This window comes from Haplochromis burtoni, unplaced genomic scaffold (assembly GCF_018398535.1).
Source record: "Haplochromis burtoni strain Fernald_Lab_line unplaced genomic scaffold, NCSU_Asbu1 Contig_139, whole genome shotgun sequence".
NCBI lineage: Eukaryota > Metazoa > Chordata > Actinopteri > Cichliformes > Cichlidae > Haplochromis > Haplochromis burtoni.
The window spans coordinates 874,255-888,892 of NW_024582500.1; the positions used below are offsets into that span (position 1 = coordinate 874,255).

Genomic DNA, 14,638 nt, shown 5'->3' on the forward strand with positions numbered 1-14,638 from the left:
AGCTAGCAGTTTGTTTGCATACACGCAGCTTTTTGCTTTAGCATATTAAAACGACTGCACAAACATGTAAAGCATGCTGGTGGTGGATGAGAGCACATGAAAAGATGGATGAATTTCAATAAAGCCATGACTGTGATGACTCTGGCTGCCAGAAACACTGTCATCAACTGGCAAAACAATTTTTCGGTGTACTACTTACTGGCCCTGGGCCATGTGGCCATTAGTTATGTTGCAAGTAGTATGGCAGTAAACTCATCAAGAAAGCATTTACTAGCCTTTTATTACATGAATATTGTGATATAGGCTTACCTTGCTAGTGTTGTAAATGGGCTAAGCCTTGGTAAGCACTTGTGGTATACTTTAAATGTGTCTGTTTACTTGTTCATTTCAGAATAAATTTGAAGTCTGAGCAGGATACAATACAGATTAAATACTCAGCAGAACAAGAACAAGTAACCTTCAAAATAAAACAGGAAGTAAAGAATGAAAGGAAAGCCCGAGAGAACACAGGCAGCATAGAAAAGATAAAAAACTCCAAAATTACAAAGAAAGGAGAAGAAAACATTTATAAGAGAATTAGAAAGAGATCATTATACAGATCATTGCCATTTAGCTTTGTGAAGCTGGATGAACCTTGTAGGTGTGAAACTGAGAAGCTGCAGGACACTGCGTGCCTTTACGGTAGCTCCTTGTGAAGTAAGAGGTACGCCTACCTTTTATAGTTTTTGGATATTCTTGCATACATTCTGTGATATTCATATGAAAAAACATATTTTACGATTTTACGCTTGTTGCATCAGGGATATCAAAGAATGCAAACGGCGCTAAACTCACCACAGCCCGGTCAGGATGCTGTTCTCGGCCAGCACCACGGTGTAGTACGCCACCATCCTGTATCGCGTCCGACCCTCTTTCACGTTGAACCAGCAGAAGATGTAGACAATGCCGACCACCATGTTGAAGAGCACCTCCTCCCACTTGGACATGCAGAAATCAGTGCCTCCATGCACCACCCAGAAGGCCATGGCGCACCAGTGGAGCACCACGAAGATGCCGAAGTAGATGTGGAAGAGGGAGGCAAAGAGGGCGAGCGAGAGGACGCGGGAGAAGATGGTGAAGAGGCGCCAGAAGAGGTGCAGCAGCGCCCCGCGGTAACTCATGCTGCGCTGGTCGTCACGAGAGTCTCGGAGCAGTTTGTGGTAGGAGGCCAGAACCCAGGCGAGAGACAGGAGGGAGGCTAAGGAGGAAATGCCTGCAGGGAGACACAGAGGTGGATGATTTCCATGCTTCTCCTGTTTTGTATAAACACGACATTATAATGACTCACTAGGGAGGGAGAGGGGGGAAGGTTGTTTTTTGTAATGGTGTGAGCATACAATAAGTAAGAGGTAGTGCGTGTCACGACCGAGACATTTGGTAATGATGAGTCTCAAATACAAAGTTATTTTTAATGTCCCAGCTGCCGTGTGTATCCGCCCCCTTGTGTACTCGTCACATCTTTCCATTAAGGTAAACTGTGTCCCAAAACTCCAGAGTGAGCGCGATGAATAACACCAGTGGGTGGCCGCCCAAGATGATGCATGCAACACGGAAGAGGAGGATGATGGAGTCTGACTCGCACATCGCTTTCTATCTTTGACAACCTGAACAACAGTAAAAACCTGCGAAATCCAGCAGCCATCTGCAGCTACACATAATCAAGCACAATAGGTGCAAATTGATAATTAGCACTTGAGCAGCTGCTCATTTGCATGCTGTTTGCCGGCTACGCGAAAACATGCTATTACGCCGGTACAGTGCAGTCTGTAAAGCCATCCAACCACCTACACTGTAGCGTCTCAGCTCGGTTCTCCTGGATCATGATGCAGAGCTGCAGGACCAACTGAGGCGCCGACTCCAGAAACGTTTCCAGCAAACGCAACATGTTGACGTCAGCATACTCGAACATCATGGCCCAGTACCAGCGCCGCTGGTGCTCCTTCTGCCGACGCGACATGACGCCTAGGTACAGCGTCCTGATGTACCTGTAGGGGTTCAGAGGGGCAAACACGCATATGTCAGGCTTTTCTACACACATTCAATCAGGGAAGTCAAACTCATTTCACGTCGTGGGCCATGTACGGCCTGCTTTGATCTTAAGTGTGCCAGACTCACTTAAGATCAAAGTGTAAAGCAGTTTATCTGCACATTAAATCTCTGCGATATCACAATGTAATAAAGAAGAAGTGCAAATTCAACAGTACATGTTAGTTTTTCTACATGATAAAGAAATGACTCTTTGGGCTTAAAATGTAAGAAATAAATGTGTAAAAATAACAGTAAAAGTTCTGGATTGTCCTGTACGTTTGAAGCAGAATGTTTTTGTTAAATCACAGAAAATATCTTTTTTAATTAATTAATTATATTTTACTGAGGACAAACTGAAAAAAACTTAAATTTCTATAGTAGATCATGAAAAAATCTATTACTTCATTACTTTGATGTAGTATGGATGGCGAACAAGATGTCAACTTTATTAAAATATAGATAAATTCAAAATTTACGCCCTCCTTCAGACTCCTCCAAAGATGTCCACTGGGTCGGGTTGGAGCCTGTGCTGGGCCACTTCTGGCCCTCAGGCCTTATTTTTAACACACCTCCTTTAGATGCAAAAAATATAAATTAAAAAATCTGTATGCTGTCACTGATAGCAGATCTCCCTAATATGGTCATCTAAGGCACACGAGCAGCTTCCCGCCTGCTGGAGGGCCGGCCAATTAGAAAAATCTGGTTTAAAGGGAGCCAAAAGAGCTGGTCTCAGACGGCAGTCAAACTCGTGGACTTCATCAAGGTCCCGTATCAGACAGATATGGATTATTTTGAACTCTACCAGAGTCCAGGAATAAGAATAAGGAGCTGGAAATGAGCCTAATAGGTCACATCTTCCCTTGCGTTCTTTCGCCTAATCGGGCAACTAAATCAAAACCAACACTCTGACTTATTCCTGTTTCACCTGATTGGTGGCTGTGAATATTTCTAGCCTTCATTACTTCATTACACTGAATTTAACCTTTCTATAAACAGCCTTGAAGAGATGCTGATCTATACGTGCTGGATGTGGGAAACTACAGCACATGTGGGCGGGATGTAGGCAGTGATCTCAATTAAACTGCCTCACTGCCACACTGAGCGTGTGTGTGTGTGTGAGAGGAGTATGCACACAAATGTAAACGTGCTGTAAAAATAAAATCCTTCAGCTTCCCCATGCATGGCTGCAGTCCATGCATGGGTGTCCTCCATGCAGACGTGCACTTCTACATTATGTACAGTACGCCTATTAGAGCTGGAGGTTAATTCACGCCCCATAAATAATGCAGCGTCCCTGGAAGAAAATGCCCACATGTGCATCGATTTACAGCACGCCGGCCCTCCCAAACGAACCATTTCGAGATGTTTTGGTTTTAAAATAAGGCCAGAAGGATGTGTGTCCTTGACTCAAGAGCAGTGAAGGATAAATAATCAGTATCATTTGTTTGGCTTCTGTAAACAGGAGCTCTGGTCTGCAGTGTTGAGTGTAGCAGGCAAGCTCCTTAATGGACTGACATGGAAGGAGGTGGTCTCAAACCAAGTACAGCTGATCTTCCATCCAGCCCACCCTGCCCCCACCACTCTCACTTCTCCTTCTTCTCCCCTCCCCCTTCTTTTTCACTCCACTTGTGCATGTCCTCACCCCCCCATCTCTCCCTCTCCACGGCCTCTCCATCTCTCAATTTCCCCAGCTATAACCACCCTTTCTCGCCCTCTTCTCCCCCACCCTCTCTCTATGCTCCTTCCCATCCGGCCCTTCCTCCAGGTGGGAGAGTCCATTCTGAGGGCCAAGGGGGGACAAATACTGGTAAGTGTGTATGGGTGTGAGAGGGGTTGATTTAACCCTACAACCAAAGCATAGAAGCTGTGTAGCACATCAGCATAGTAGGACGTAAACACACACACACACTACTCTACTCTCCCTGCTGCCCACCCAGGGGCAAGTGGACACCATTAAGAAGTCTTCTCAGAGAGAAGAGAGAGGAGGGAGGGAAGAGAGCAAACGTTGTCCTTACATAGACTGGGAAACTGGAAAAAAACAAACAAACAGCGCACTTGTGTTACTTCTATAACTACAGTGTGTGTGTTTGTGTGTGTAGACCAAGCTGCATGCTTATATGAGGCAAGAAGCCCACAATGAAAAGAAATGTGTGTATTTCAGTTTTTCCCCCAACAGTGCTTTTAGCACAATTAACACCTAACATTGTCCAACTGTGGGAATATATGTGTGTGTCTGTGTGTGTGTGAGAGAGATATATAGAGAGAGGGAGAGAGAGAGAGAGAGATGTGCTGCCAGAAGCGCAGATGCTTTTCCTCTTTGTACTCTCCATGCATGCTGACACTCATGGGAAGAGCCTTGACACCGTTTTTCCACTGTTCACACACACGTGCTGACATGTGTCAGCGCACACACAGATACACGCAAAGGCATGCTGACATTTCAGAAGGGAAGAGCCTTGACCAAAAGCTGGAAATGCTGGGAATCTGTTCAGCACCATGGAGAGCGCTTCGGTCAGCCCTTAAAACACACACTCTGAAGGATGTGGCTCACTTTGTTTCTTTACACTGTGTGAAGGCTTAACTGTAGCTACTCTGCAACTGCAGATACTTTACTCAGGTTCTGTTCTAGCTCTGAATTCTACTCTTTCTTACTGCAGGGCGGTCAGCGAGTTGCTGAATTAGCTTTTCATAGGATGAGTCAGAAATGAAAAGTTTCAACAGATCAGAGTTTGTGTGTGAAATCAGGCTCTCTGTTCTCCTGACTGTCTCTCTTAATATCTTCCTGTCATTCCCATACAGCAACTGAAGCACAGAGGGAGTCGCAGAGAGCCTTTCCATGTCTTCCTCTCGCTTTTCTCTCCTGCCTGTCACTGTGAAGCGAGCTGTCTTTTCTAGTAGCCACATCAAGTGGACACCCTGCTCTGCTCATTAGGAGCATTAAGTTTTTGTGAGCCTGTTAGAGAGAGAGAGCGAGAGAAGGATCAGGTGTGTTTGTGTTGCCCCCCTCCCCCTCTTACCTCCACACTTGTCCCAGCTGGAGGATGTGTATGGTGGCCTGCCACAGCCAGATAGTGGCCAGCTGCAGGCGGTCCCTTCCAGGATACAGGCACCCCAGAACCACCGTGCCCCGCTTGGTCAGCCCCTCGACCTCCCCGAGCCCCCCGCCGGTGTAGTCCTGCACGAACCATCGGAAACTCAGAATCTGGACCAGTACCGAGGGCACCAGTACGAAGAAAAGAGTGAGGCCGAACCAGAGGTAGTCCTGCCTCTGGTAGTAGTCCATCGCCAGGCACAGGTCCGTGCCGACGTCCCAGAAGAAGACAAGGAGGGCAAGGATGATCCAGAGGCAGTCCAGCCACAGCTGCTCCCGGGGCGGGCAGTGAGTCTCCCGGATGCCGACCCCTCCGGCAGGCGGACTCCCGCCGAGCAGAGAGCCGAGGCAAGCTGAGCGGCAGCCCCAGTAGCAAGCGGAAGAGCGGCAGCACTGACAGATGTGGATCGCCGCGGAGTCCAGAGGCTCCTCGGCGTCAACATCATAGAGCTGGGCGAAACCCCCGCCGCCGCCGCACCCGACCCCGGCTTTGCCGCCGTCGGACTGTGCGGCCATGTTCGCCTTCCCGCTCCTGCCCTCCTGCGAGATGCACGACAAACGCACCGTTTTGCTTTCTTGTGGGGCGCGGACACCACGTCACTTCCCAGATACCTGCTGTCCCCTACCCTCTCGCTCCGCGGCGACTGCTGTGACTCTTTCCCGCCCCGGGCGCGAGGAGCCATCAGAGCCGGCGGCCGCGCGACGGCGGCTCCTCTTCTTTCTCTACCGGCCGACACACACCCGCCGGGGGCTCGCGGTCAGCAGCAGCAGCGGAATCTGTTACCGTTCTAGTCCGGCAGCCCCGCATCCTCCCCGTCCTGCGCGCGCGGTCATCTAGGGCAATGAGAGGCTATGACGTAATGCATCTCCCGCTGTTCTTAAGATGTGTGAGTGACTCTGTGTCTGTGTGTGTGTGTGTGTGTGTGTGTGTGTGTGTGTGTGTGTGTGTGTGTGTGTGTGTGTGTGTAGGCGCTAAACGGACAGCAGGCTATTCTCTTTAACTGCGGCTCTGCTAATGTAAACCTTCCTGTTCAGTCAACTGGAGGCCCTCCTGCTCCTCCTGCCCCCCGCACTCAGGCTGCAGATGCCCGGCGTCCGCTGCCACCCATGTCCGCTCCGTTCCTTTCCGCAGCTCCAGCCCTCTGCAGCTCCTGCTTCCCCTCTCCTCACGTTCTCTTACACTTTCACTCCGCCCTCTACCGGATAACAACTTCAAACCCCCCGATCCACATCCGCACACACGCTCGAGCGAGCGCGCGCACACGGACTATGGTCGTGCACTGTATGGGAACATATGAACTGTTTTTCCAAGTAGTTTTTCATTGGAAAGAAAAAATTCCCAGCAACTGACGCTCAATCAATCAATACCCCCCCTCCCACCCCACAACTCACAGCTCTCCATGACTCCCTCACACTCTCCACGAATCTCTCCATCATCTCCTCCAGTGGGCCGAGCGCCCAGTGGCTGTGCCAGCCTAATCAGCCCTAACATATGTGCGTTTGAGAGATCCCTGCTAGGCAACCATGGTGCCAGAGAGGGAAGGATTTAGGAACACGAGGAAATGGATGGACACTGTATATGTATGCGCGGAGACGGAGGGGGGTAGAAATGAGAGCATGGATGAAAGGAGGTGTGCAGAGAGAGAGAGAGAGAGACAAAGATAGAAAAGAAGGTTTAGCTGAAGCAGTTTGAGAGGATGAAAAGGCTGACGGGATGAATGCAAGAGAGAGAGGATGAGTGTGGAAGATTAAGGAATTGTTGTTGACGGGATGAAGAGGTTGTGTCAGAGGTAGAAGAGGGGGAAAAGGCCAGAAAATGTATGGTGAAACGGAGTGGAACAAAACAACGAAATGACATTAAAAATGAGCACATTTAGGAGATTTAAATGGAAAGAAGTTAGGATGGGGAAGTAGATATAGATGATGAAGGTCAGGAGAAGGGAAAATGGGAGGAGAGAATTTTTTTTAAAAGGAAGAAGGGAAGAGTTGATTTAGGAATTCTCAGTGGGATGGAGAACATGTGTGTTTTCTTTCCAATCATATTCCATTATTATTTTTAAAAAAAGCTCACACAATCTCTCTCTCTCTCTCACACACACAGACGTAAGCAAGCGTGCACTGCATCTCTTCATCGCACTCGCACGCCTTTTCCGCGTCCCCAGAAGCACGTTTCTGTGCGAGCTCATGCACTTTCTTTCTCTCTCTCTGTCCACTGGAGATTAGCCGCTCTGTTGTCATGACAACCGTGGCTGGCTGAAGGACAGGGAGATGGTTGTAAAGCCATTTGCATGTGAGCAATAGGAGTGAGTGAGTGACAGCAACACTCGAGGTATTTAGTCATACAGGTCGTAACACCTGGACTCGAGGGTAATTCCACCCGGTCTTTTGGAAAAGGGCAGAGAATCAGCTGAGGTCGCAGCTGCAGCCTCCTATACAATATTTATCCCAATGAGTTTGCAAAGATGCCAGAAGACTTGAGATCAAACGCGTGCCGATGATTTGCTCGAGACAAAGGAGAGGAAGCGGTAGTTACATCAGCAGTGAACTTCAGAAGATCAAAACAGTGGCCTTGTTCTGAGCTGATGGGAATCATGAGGACACAAATAGGAAGTTTAATGTGGCTGTGACTGTGGAGGGAGCTAGATGAGATATAGATGTAATTAGACAATTCAGCTCATTCCATTCAGCGTACAGGACAGTGATTTGTGCAGCTTAGAGGAAAAGCTGAGTCGGAAAATGAAGTTGATTACAAATCTAACAGCAAGAGACGTGCGCTTGATTGCAGTGGTGAGCACAGAGTTTCCACCGGTCTGTGCTTACAGTGCACAGACCGGTGGAAAAAAAATGCATCCAAAGTGGGTTGTCATTTGGCTCTAGATAGAGATCACCCTGCTGAAGATGTAAGCACAGTAGGGAGGATTACCGGGGAGGATGCTAACAACTTTCAGCCTCTAAATAGAATCCTACAGTGGTGGTAAACTGTGTTCAGATCCAGTGGCAATCCTGCTCTGTAGCTATGCATATCGACTCAATTTACATAAATGTTCTGCACTCAAGATATCACTTTACCTCTTAACATCTACAGAGTTATTTTCAGGTTTACATCCCATTACATGTTTGACTTATGGCATATCCAAGTGGAAATATTATAAAAGAAGAACCATAAGATGAAATTGATTTGAAAGACAGCATCTTTAGTTAACTGGGACAAAAAGAGAAAGCATATTTCCCCCACATTAGCTTCTCTTCATTGATTCCCTGTTGAGTCAATGAAAAGATTGAACTGAAATTCCTTCTCTTGACAGACAAGGTCTTGAATAATCAGACCCCATCTTGTCTTAAGGACCTCGTAGTACCATATCATCCAACTTTGCTCTCAGATTGAGAGGTTTACTTGTAGTTCCCAGGATATTTAAAAGTCGAATGGGAGGCAGAGTCTTCAGTTCACAGGCCCCTCTTCTGCTGAACCAGGTCCCAGTACCCAGGCCCACAACAATGCTTTTTTGTTAAACAACAAACAAAGTTTAAAGATTTGTGGTTCCAACAGGAGCACATGCCATCGCACCATAATTTTGTAGCTCGATCTCACTGCTGAGCCTGAGCAGAAGTCATCAGCCAAACAAATTTGTGTCTTGTTTCTGTTTTATCCATTTTAGGACAAGGTTATTATTACAGATAAATTCACGGGTAAGCATCTCTTTATCCCTCCTATCTATCCTGAACATTCATTTCGCAGAATCTGTAATGTTTTTGGTTCTTGGAATTCAGAGTCTTGCTCAAAAACCTTCTGACATGTGTACAGAAGCAAATAAAATCTCTGATTAAGGTGAAACCAACAATAACTCGAGGTGTCAGTGTGTAAATTCAATTCAGTTTTATTTATATAGCACCAAATCACAACAGCAGTCACCTTAAGGTGTTTTATATTGTAAGGACCGTATAATAATAATAAAAAAAAAGTTTAAAAAGCATCATAATTGTCTTTGTACTATAGTGAAGAATAAAGTAAAGGTTTATTTTGTGTAGGACTTTTTTTTTTTTTTTTTTTTTTAAATATACCACTATTTCAGGATGACTGTATAAAATGTAAACCTCTTAAATGCCAAGAGAGAGCTGTCTGGAGAAAAAACAAAAACAAACAAAAAATGCAAAACAAAAAAAACAGCACATCTAGAGACACACCTTTTGTGGATGTAAATCTACAGCCATAGCTGATCACTTCATATTTGTTCTGTTCGCCTTACAGAAGCAGTTTGAAACTGATTTTTTTTTTATATTACAAAACTGCATCTTGCTTTCATTCCATTGGCTCCTAATTGAACTTGAAGAAAAAAAAAAGGCAAAGTTAGAGAGGAGACATCCATAAAAAGTATTTTAAATAAAGAATGTTGCATTATAATTCAGGGAGGTTCTACAGTACCCGACACTGGTTTGTGTTTGACTTGGTGACAATGTCACACAAGAAATTACAGCAGAGCTCCAAGAAACAACATGTTTTCCCCTCCACACGAACAATTTTCTCTTCCAGGGTTTTATGGTTGATAATATGAAGAGCCACTTACGTGTTAATGGCTTTCTTGCTCCTCCGGGGTGGATAATTTGTCAAGAATTAAGAATCATACTGGGAATAAGTATGATGAGAAGGAGATCCTGCAGCTCCTTCAAAATCGAAGGGCCTTTTATAGTTTGCTGTCAAGGTCAGTGAACCGCTGCCTACTGCAGTCAGACAGTGCACACTGACCTTGAGCTAACCCCTCTGTTTTGAATGCAGGGGTTAGCTCAGGTGAATTTACTATTTACGAGGTGCTTCTGTGAACAGGTTCGAAAACATGTCAGTTTTGAAAGCCAGAGTAAACATCCTGTAGTTGCTGAGAGACAATATGAGCAGACATAGAAGGAAATTGACTGTACTCAGCAGCTGAGGCAAGAAGAGAACAAGACACGTTGTGCTTGATTTCCTCAGACTGTAGGATGTACAAATTCAGACACTGTTATCAGCTGGTCAACGAGTCTGCTGCTGATTCATTCAGTGGGGACGCTGTGTTCAGTTTGTGAAAAATGCAGCACAGCTGCTTCTCTACTCTGCCACCACAGACACAAATGCAGACATTTACAGTTTAAGTGGCATGTTAGATTTGTGCCAATTCAAGACAGTAAAGAGAGACCTGGATAGACTAGAAGGCCGTTTTTGTCCTGCAAGAATAAGAAATGTAATAATGTCCTGTGCATTTCTGCCTCCTTCACCATCTGTTTCCAGCTCTGTGGGGAAAGATCATCATCAGTTAGGTTAATTAAAGAGTCAGCTCTGACTGACCACTGATCCTTGGGTTCCTACAAATTAAAATTGAGTTAGTTTTAGTTTAAGTGTGTGAAATAAAGCCTCTGACACTTCCCTGTTCCTTTAAGACTGTTTATCTGAGAAGTAAATTATCTATCTGGCAACCAAATTGAACTTCTACTATTCACAGAAATATGCAGCAGAACAAATCTATATTTTTTAACCTGATAGGGTGGCCCAAGGGAAAAATGAACTGGTGGCTCCTCATTAACTTCCTGTTCTCCCAACCCTGTTTGTAATGTGACCTCTGCCACATCCCACAGGTTTGCTGTGGTTATTTAATAGGAATATCCATGAGTAAAAGCAAAAATGGTAAATGGACTGGCGCTTATATAGCGCTTTTCTAATCTTCTGAGCACTCAAAGTGCTTTATACAACTTGTGCATTCACCCAAGCACATTTGTCCAAGTGCTTTTTTTTTTTTTTTTTTTTTTTTAAAGCTAACATTCACACATTCATACTCCGATGCATCGGAGAGCGTCTTGCCCAAGGATATTTGGCATGCAGACTAGGGGAAGCCAGGAATCGAACCACCAACCTTTCGATCAGTAGATGACCTGCTCTACCGCCTGAGCTACAGCCACCCTACAAAAGGATGAGAGTCTTGAACAAGGACTGAAGTAGGACGTCTTTTTTTAGCATATTTATAATGCTACACTGTCTGATGCTTAGATGGCTCTGTGGTGTAGTGGTTTACACTACGCCATTCACACGAAATAAATCCAGTTTTAGTCTGGGAAACATAACCCTAGCATTATTGGTCACAACCTGGTATACTCCCGATGGTGGTCCCAAGCCTGGGAAAATGGGAGGACAGCACCATTAAATCTGTGCAAAATCAAACCTGTGGATTCCTCTGCTGTGGTGACCTCTTGGGAAATAACAGAACAGCCAAAAGTACCTCACACTGTTAGATGTTCAAACAAAAATACGGCCAAAGTTTAAAATGGTAAATGTTTGTTTTTTTTGTGACGAGCTCATGGCTTCCTTCTTAAAGTCATCTGCTAGGCACAGCACACCAGGAAGTACAGCTAGTAAGTGATCACACAATGAGTTGCAATGGCTGCTCTTTGGCACGCATCTGGAAGTTGGACAGTGAAAGTAAATAGGGTTTAAGAGAGGGAAATCCTAAAGACACAGGAATCAAAATGAGTCTAGTCAAGACTTCTAAGAATTGCCTTTTCCAAATTATCCATACCATTCTTAATCCACAGGGTTTAATATGATGTCGCTCCCCCTTTGCAGTTATAACAGCTTCAATCCTTCGGAGAAGGCTTAAGTCAGTGTTTATGGGAACCATTGACCAGTCGTTCAGAAGTACATTTAAGAGGTCAGGAAGGCCTGACTCTGGTGCCAGTTTAGCTCAGTTGGTGAGCAGGCAACCACATACCAGCCTGTGTTCAAGTCTGACACCGCTTCAGGACACCTACACCAGGATTTGCCGGACTAGAGCAGCGCAGATACTGAAGGACCCGTTCCATCCTGGCAACAAACTGTTCCAACTTCTGCAATCTGGTAGAAGGTTCCGCATCATCCTGGCAAGAACAGAGAGACCCAAGAGGAGCTTCTATCCCCAAGCCATCCAGGCCCTAAACCAACTCCCCCCCCAATGTTTTCTGTTGGGTTGAGGTCAGGACTCTGTGCAGGCCAGCCAAGTTCTTCCACGCCAAACTCACTCATCCAAGTCTTTCTGGACTTTGCTTTGTGTGCTGGTGTGCAGTTGTGCTTGAACAGGAAGGGAGTCAAACTTTTCCGACAAAATTGGGATCATGAAATTGTCCAAAATGTCTTGGTATGCTGAAGCATTAAGAGTTCCTTTCACTGGAACAAGGAGCTGAGCCCAGCTCCTGAAAACAAAACAGTCCATCACCATTATATCCCCTCCATTAAACTTTACACTTGGCGCACTGCAGTCAGACAGATACCGTTCTGACAACCGTCAAACCCAGATTATTCTTCTCTCCAGAGAAGAAGTCTTCACTCCTAGCTAAATGCAAAACTAGTTAATTTCTTAAGAGACTTTTACATTCATTAATCATCAGAGATCAGAGCCTCAGAAAGCATGTACTGTAAAACTTGCATGTTTCGACCTTACCACAATGCTCACAGCTCATTGTATATTTAATTTCTTTATGATAGCAATGAATAAAAACTCCTAAAGTTCTAAATAGCTTGCTTAAAAATGTTAAAGGAACCCTTTTTAGTCAGAGTATAGCATCAAGCTAGTTAAACTTCTGGGATATTGAACTGGTTATTTAGGGAGCAGTGGGGGTTGTTAATCAGTTTCAGTTGCTTTGATGTTAATGAAATGAACCACAGGGGCACTAGAGGGATAACAATGAGACGACCTCTAAAACAGGAATGGTTTTGCAGCTGGAGACCACTGACATTTTCTCTCTCATCTTTTCGGACTATTTTTTTTTCACTAGTTTTGCATTTTGATAGGGTCAGTGTCCCTACTGTTGGCATGAGGCGATACCTGGATCCTACAGAAGTTGCACACGCAGTCCAATTCCTCCAGGATTGCACATTAATACATGCCATTGCCAGAAGGGTTGCCGTTTCTCCCAGCACAGTCTCGAGAGCATTTTGGAGATTCAAGGAGACAGACAGTTCCTCCAGGAGAGCTGGACAGGACCAGAGAAGGTACTTAACCCAACAACAGGACCGACATTTGCTCCTTTGTGAAGGAGGGAAAGGATGAGCACTGTTAGAGCTACAAAATGACCTCCAGCAGGTCACTGGTGTAAATGTCTCTGACCAAACAATCATAAACAGACTTCATGAAGGTGGCCTAACGGCCCAATTTCCTCTAGTGGACCCTGGTCGCTGCCCAGCACCATGGAGGATGACTGACATTTGCCACAGAATACCAGAATTAGCAGATTGCCCCCAAACAGTCCCGGCAGGTTGGATTTACTTTACCCGGTAAAGTAAATGAGTTGGGTATCTTTGTTGGCCTTCAGGAAACATGACCTGGAGGCTCTGAACACTAGAATGAGAGGAGACAAGTTTTAGTGACCGAATCTGTAAATCCTGGTGAGTATGAACCATAAAGAAACATTCTTACTTTGGCAGGTGGAGGAATGGCAAGGAAGGGGTGAGTGGTCCGAGTGAGCAGTTTTGGTCTCCAGGAGATGGTGGTCCGATTGAGTACTGTGACAGGAGGGCAGGCAGGTGGGTGAATCCGAGAGGTGTTGTGACGCAAAGAGCTGCCAAGCACAAACCAGCTTCAGGATGAAAGCGTGTATTGCCAGGAGATGGAGGTGGCAGACAACAGGATAGCTGATGGAAGAAAAAGCACAGGTTGGATATAATCCTCTTACAAACAAAATCTCTTTCAGTGACCCACTATGGTGACCAGCACTAACTGTGCTTAGCTGAATACTTGGTGAAGAGGAGTGATGAGCACTGGTCTTAAGTACTGGCAGTTCAATTGCCAGCAGGTGTGGAGACATGCAGGAAAGCAGCGACTCCTCCCAGGGGTGGAACTGTGACTCAGTGGAAAAACCCCAGCACTCACCCAGACCACGACAATTGTAGGGTCTACCTTATAATATAAAACGCCTTGAGGCAACTGTTGTGATTTGGTGCTGTATAAATAAACTGAATTGAAATTGGTGCCCTGTGCTTTTCACACATGAGTTAAAGTTCATCCTGAGCACTTGTGACTGATGTGACACGGTCTGGAGAAGCTGTTGAGATGCTGCTTGTAACATTGTTCAGCATGACCGGTTTGGTGGTAGGTCAGTAATGGTTTGGGGAGGCATATCCATGGAGAGACACACAGACCTTTACAAGCTAAGCTACGACACCCTGAGAGCCATTAGGTATAATAGGTATAAAAATGCTTGGACCAATTGTCAAACCCTACACTGGTGAAGGGGGTCCTGAGTTCCTCCTGATGTTCAGCAAAGCCTGCTCTCATGTGGCACAAATATGCAGGCAGTTTATGGAGAATGAAGGAATTGATACCATTGACTGTTCTTAATGCTCATCTGACCTAAATCCAACAGAACACCTCTGAGACACATGTTTTGGTACATCTGACACAGCCAGGTTTCACCAAAGACTGTCCAAGAGCTCAGTGGATCCAGATCTGCGAGGAGATCCCTCAGGACACAATTCGCCGTGTTATTAGG

At 45.6% G+C, this 14,638-nt stretch overlaps 1 protein-coding gene across 2 annotated transcripts in view; it reads right to left on the reverse strand.

Moving 5' to 3' along the window:
• Positions 1 to 6,505, reverse strand: part of LOC102309438 (XK-related protein 6) — a 35,919-nt gene extending 29,414 nt beyond the window's left edge. For both annotated transcript variants that reach the window (XM_042224488.1, XM_005933932.3), the window contains exons 1-3: positions 5,085 to 6,505; positions 1,828 to 2,024; positions 835 to 1,252 (exon numbers count right to left, since the gene is read on the reverse strand). In XM_042224488.1, coding sequence (XP_042080422.1) covers positions 835 to 1,252; positions 1,828 to 2,024; positions 5,085 to 5,674 — 1,205 coding nt within the window. In that variant the 5' untranslated portion in view covers positions 5,675 to 6,505. The remainder of the gene's footprint in view (positions 1 to 834; positions 1,253 to 1,827; positions 2,025 to 5,084) is intronic.
• Between the last annotated feature and the right edge of the window lie 8,133 nt (positions 6,506 to 14,638).